At 30.7% G+C, this 6,438-nt stretch overlaps 1 protein-coding gene across 1 annotated transcript in view; it reads right to left on the bottom strand.

Annotated features, from left to right (window-relative positions):
- Positions 1–233: 233 nt before the first annotated feature.
- Positions 234–6,438, bottom strand: part of LOC106692724 (ankyrin repeat and IBR domain-containing protein 1) — a gene marked incomplete in the record, with an annotated part of 86,830 nt that continues 80,625 nt past the window's right edge. Inside the window, 4 exon segments of the mRNA XM_067053017.1 lie at positions 234–440; positions 1,716–1,902; positions 3,078–3,207; positions 3,561–3,692. Coding sequence (XP_066909118.1) covers positions 283–440; positions 1,716–1,902; positions 3,078–3,207; positions 3,561–3,692 — 607 coding nt within the window.

The raw sequence follows: 6,438 nt of genomic DNA on the forward strand, positions 1-6,438 counted from the left end.
TCTAAATATATTCCTATTTTAACTGCAACTGAAACTGTATTACGTACTGTTACTGAATTTTTTCAAAACATCTCATTTTTAATTACAAAACTTAAAAGTAAATAACTCATTTATATTTTTAAATGAGGCTCATAGCAAATTCACTGGAACTTGGAAAATGTCATGTCATATACTTTTATTCTAATAATTTAAAAATTTCCACACACGCTGTACAAAGGTAACAGATTTAACAATTTTTTTATATTTTATTTTTTTTTTTATTAAAGACGTTTTCCTACTATTTCATAGTGCAGAACTGGGTTCTCTCCGACTTCTTCTTCTCCTCCGACCCTCCCAAAGAAAGAATGCCTCATGGAAGTCATCTGAACTGAGATTTCTCTCTTGAACATGAAGTATAGAACTTAATTCTGATTCTTCTGACTTTCCAGGACTTGCACCTTCTATAAAAAGAAAAAAGTTTAAAAAGTAACACTATAAATTTAAATTCATATTTTTAGAAATGAAAAATATCTTCATTGTTCTGGGACATAGTCCCTTTAGCAAAAATTGTTCTCAAATTTATTGTAGTCCACAGGAGTGTGGATATACTAGAGTATATATAAATGTTCATTAATACTAATATATTTACATGGGAACTAATACTATAATAATAAAACCATGAGCAAGTGAAAATTAAAAATTCTTCAAATATTTAGAGATACATGGACGTATACTAATAATAATTTATATGGTTAAATTAGAAAAAATGGTGGAAAATGAGGATTTCAAATCAGGAAATTGTAGGTACATGACATGTGGAGGAAGAGTAGCAGAGTGAGGAAGTTCTGGTGAGGAAGGACTTGTCAAATGTTGCAATATAGTAGAGAGGAGGGTAGGGATCGGATGGACGGTGCCCTGATATTTCGGGATTGAACGGAGAACAGAAAATTATTACTTAATAAGAGAGTATTTTGAAATAAAAATGTGTAATAAATCCTATCTTCTTCATTCTAAAAATAAATTTATAATTGTTAAGAATAAAACGTTTGCACTACCTCATCTCGTAATGTTTAGTAAACTAATTTAGTATTAGATTTGTTTGGTTTTTTTCTGCCACCAATGTTCTGAGGTGTTTAAATTGATGCAACACCCACTAAGCCTAACATGAGTAATTCTTTTTGAGTTTTATACGGAAACGTTCAAGTAGGTGTTCTTCCTGATCGGGTAGAGTAGGTGATCCTCTTCAAAGAGTTTGGTTCTCAGTCAAAATAACATCGACCTCTAAGGGTCCATGTGTAGTATAGATAGGAAGGTAAGGGTACGTTAGGTTTTACGGGATTCTAATTTAATGTTGTACAAACAAATGCTTGTAAACAAATACTTTAATAGTGGCACATCTGACAAAAAAAGGAAATAATGATTTTGTGTTTAAATTATTCCATAGACAATACCGTGGATTATGATTACTTTTTGACAAACCTAGTAAATTTCATAATGTCTGCGGAGGAATCATAATAGAGTGTATACAATAACATCTCTTGAATATGTCCATTTCAAAAGATAACCAAAACTTTTTTTATTGTCAGATGTGCCACTATTCAAGTAAATCAGCGATATGGTATACATAGGCAAAGGATTACTACTACTAGTACTAAAGAAAATATAAGTTAAATACGGAACTTATAAGCCAAATGTTTGAACGCCAAACTTAGATAAAAAACAAAATGATGTTATACCCGGAGCAGGCTCTGGAGTTCTTGATATAGAAACCCCTGATATGTAGATTGGAGGCCTTACATCCTCAGACTCTGAACTAAGAGAAAAACTGCTTTTATCTCGGGTCAGCTCCGAATCAGGAATGTCCAGAGCTGGAGTCTTGCCGATTGATGATAATCTTGGTCGGTTTTCCATTATACCTGATACCTGAAATAAAAAATAAAATTGTAAATGCTATTACAAAAAATAATTTTAGGATTAATGCCTTGACCAGGCAAAATGCTATCTAAATCTGAAACATTTTATATCCAAGAGACTTAAATTCTCTGAAATATTTAGTAAATTTAAAAAAAAATATTCAACTGTCCTTCCTCTTGAATTTACTATACATTTTTTTTTGTTATACTTTCAGTTTCATTTTCAGATTATTCCAGATGACTATAAAAATATCTGTGGCCAAAAAACAAACATTCCATGTTTATTGAAAAACTAAACATTCAGAAATTGTTAGAACTATTTCATTATTAAAAAAATAATAAATATCTGTCCTTTCTATGAAAGAAACATGAATTAAATGCATTTTTTAACCACTGACATGTTTATTTATTTTATTATTTTGATTCTATTTATTATTATTTTGAACGATAAAAGGATTTTTATAATCATTGAATACTATTTTTGCTAATTGTTTAAATTTGGTAAAAACCTTCACATTTTTTGCACTACATCTTTTGTGAATTGTTGCAAATTTTAATAAATTGGTCAAAACCCTTTAGTGAAATGTTTACATCAATAATGAACAAACTTTACCACCATGGAGTTAAGCCTCTATAGTATTGAAAGGCGTGTATGTAATTGACATAGTTTGATGAACCAACAATATCAGGTTTCATGAAATTGTAAAGTTATGTGAGTCGCTACAATCCACAAAGGGTCAGTGGTTCATAAATTTTTGAGGAAGTACTGCTTTTACAACAACGGTTATACAAGGTGAGTTTTCAAGATCACGCTCAACCACCAATTATTTTTTAATTAAGGGTGCCCCCTTAATGACCCCGCAGGGTTAGAACAGAAAATAATTATCTGCTACAGCCGGACTGGTACCCGGATCCTTGAAGTTAGCACCCATTCTTTACTGGGTACGCTCACTGATAACTATGAAGAAATGCTTACAAAAATAAATTAAAATAAAGTAAAAATTGTAAAAACTTTCGTATAGAGGAAAAAGACACAGATTCAGGTATGTGTTATTATATAGATGCTTTGAAATGTATTATACTTTGTTTGTAAATTAAAAATATTTTATAATATTGTAGTATGGGTAATAAATATATTTTTGGTTTCTTATTAGTAAAAGCCAAAATATTTTATATATCATCAACCTCCAAATCTGGGTTGTTGCTATCTGAAGCACTGTCCAACGAACTCTGTGGTTGTCCACCAGCCAATAATCTTTTTACAGCTTCTTCAGGACGTTCATCATGAGATGAATGGTCGGAATCAAGATGGTACCTAAACATAAATAAGTTTTGGATTATTGGTTTAGGGAAATTATAAGATCAAGTATAACAATATTAATCATATAAATAACACGAGATATCTTAATATTACCTTATAAAAACAAGCTACTATTTTTTCGTAGTAGTATGAGTATGAAATACAAGATGTATATAGAACACAGAAGAAATAGATACAAATTTAAATCCGGGCTGTAAAGCAAAGAGTAATTAATGCAGTAAATAAGGAAAAGAGAAAATACTTACAGGAAAATCTTAGCTGTCTTAACAAAACATCTTAAACTTAGTTTTCGATTACACCAATGAGTGGACGAGTAGTTTTAACTGGAAAATTTTAAATAAACTTACCTGGGTTCCTGAGGTCTTGCCAAATCTCCAGTTGAACGAGAACGACGGGGCCGGCAAATATCGTTGTCAGGTGGGCAGTACACACCGCTAGTGTGCACCTCTCCTATTTCAAATCTACCCTCTTCCCCTGGCCTGCAAAAAAAATAATTTGTTAATGTTAATTGTACACAGGTTAATATACAGTGATAAAAAAAATAAATATTGTATAAATCAAAGTTAAATATTTACAAATAATTTAAAAAATTGGTCGGGTTGCGGTCAAAAGAGAAACAAAAATAGTTATCAACTATTTATTTTCCTACGTTTCGTCGCACTTTTTAGAGCTTAAAGTCACCTAAGCTATCAACTTGAACAGCCCTAATGAAGCTTTACAAAGTGGAGAGAAACGTAGGAAAATAAATAGTTTTTAACTATTTTTGTTTCTCTTTTGACCGCAACCTGACCATCTTCTTCATTATTTGAAATTATACGGCCAATTATTTAAATATAATAAATATTTACATTTTAATGACGGTTTAATGTTTAATGTGCAGAGAATTAGCCTGTTCTACCACTTTCCTACAGAACAGTAAAATCACTTATAAGCTCTTATTGTAAGGACAGAACAAATGCTTGATACAAAGTTCAAGCGGAAGGAAAGAAGTGGGCGTGCCTACTGCATAAGGATAAACGAATCCCCGGCAATCTTAGCAGAGCTGAGAGAGTGGCCTGTTTTCGGCTAGTAACAGGACATAATTTGCTCCAAAAACACCTCCATCGAATTGGCATCGTAGATTCCTCGAAATGTCCTCTATGCAACATGGGAGACATGGATGGAGACCACCTTTTAACCTGTATTGGTCTAGAAGATGTTGAGCAGGATGAGGACCAACTAAGAGGAAGAGTAAAATTGTATTGGACTGCGAGGGGGAAAATGGCGTAATAGCCCACTTCCTGTGGCGTAGGAAAAAATTAATAAATAAAATTTTAATGACGGAAAGAAGTCCCGACTTTAATAATTAAGGTGAACTTTAATAATTGGTGAGAAATATTTGAAATAGCTAATGGGAAGTTAATTGAATGACAAATCATTGTTTTAAATTATCTAATATTTTTTATTCAGTAAAGAAAAAAATAATCGCTTTTGTTTTTTATGTAAACCAATCATAACTATAGACCGGATTTTCGTCCAATTGCATCTTTTGTTTCCTAGCTTAAAATTCCGCCAAACATCAAATAAATGCTGATTTTATTTATTTCTATACGTAATGATTATACCACTTCAGTATAGTAGTATCTCCAGTACATATCCATAAACAGTACCGAGTCTAATGACCTCATTGACATATTTAATTATTGAATCATCAATTTAATATTTGTATGTAATTTAAAATTTATTTTAAAATGCAGTGAATCAGGTTCAAACATTGATCGAACCATCAAAATTGGATGAAGGCGTACTGTGATACATTACCGGCACAACGCTTCAGATTTGCTAAAGAATCTAACCTACTTTACTAAACTATAAGGGGCAATAACTTTATTTAATTATTGCGATAATTAATAAAATATACACATACATTAACGAGGAAATAAATATTTAAATAATGGATAAATAGATACATTTACTACAAAGATGTCATTTATGTTGTATTTAAATTAATTATAATTAATGTAATAAAAATATAATTTATTACTCATAATGACTATAAATAATATAATTTATGATTTATATTTTATCTATATTTGTTTTATTTTTATTTATATTGGAAGATCGTTTATTGATCCTCTAGAATAAATTAATAATAAACTACAAATAATTAAAGGATGATAAATAAAAACATTAATAATATAGCACAAAAACTGTTCTTTTGCCAACATTTTGCTCTACATAGCTAGGCTTGTATCTCTCTTTATCTCGTTTTTAGTCCTCCATGAAGCCCAGCTAAGTGGGACAAAACGTTGGATCTTATCAAATAGTTTTTTTACTATTTGATTTTTTGACGTGACAACGTCTTATAAATCATTTTGCGGGATGCCATGTTAGAAAAAGTGTCCCGTAACGGAAGTAGATTGTGGGGGAGGTAATTAGTAGTGTAGTAGTGGGGGTAAGAGGATTATAGATGCTGAGAGTCATGCAGGCAAAAGTGTCCCGTAACGGAGAAGGTAGTGGTGGGGGAAGGAAGCCTGAGATGATCTTTAAATTATGCATGAAATTAAGAATATGGTGATAATAATAAAATTCATTGGAATTAATTAAACTACCATCGTCCGATTATGAATAGAATATTGAAAATAAAGTCTTAGAATTAAGTATAACTGTATAAATATTTTGTATAACCAAGCAAAAATAAATATCTGAATTCAATATGTGAACTGGTTTATTATTTCAAATATATAACATTGGATTGATTTTAATTTATATTTATGTAATATTAGCATAGAGTATACGTTGTCACGGAAATATGTCGCCTACACGGGCACGGTTTTTTTTTTAAACAGGTGTCTTTCTTTTATAATTTATTACTCTTTATCTATAACTTCCAAGGAAAAACTCCTCTCAATAAACATGAGTATTTTGGAAAAGAAAGGAATAATGAGTATTATTGGTAAAATTAAATTTTTTTTTTCATGAATCAGTAAAAAAAAAAAAAAACTTCCATTTAGGGAAAAATAATTATTTATTCAAGTTTTCTACATGAATTCTATAACACTTCAACAAACATTTCCAGATGCCACTTGATACTAAAGTATCTCATTAACCTAAAAGTTTTTTCTTTAATTTTTTCCCTGTTTAAAAAAAACGTGCCCGTGTAGGCCTCGGCGCTTCGCGCCGAGGCGACATATTTCCGTGACAACGTATACTCTATGCTAATATTACATAAATATAAATTAAAAT

Source organism: Halyomorpha halys, unplaced genomic scaffold (genome assembly GCF_000696795.3).
Source record: "Halyomorpha halys isolate HHAL.00 unplaced genomic scaffold, Hhal_1.1 Scaffold68.1, whole genome shotgun sequence".
Taxonomy (NCBI): domain Eukaryota; kingdom Metazoa; phylum Arthropoda; class Insecta; order Hemiptera; family Pentatomidae; genus Halyomorpha; species Halyomorpha halys.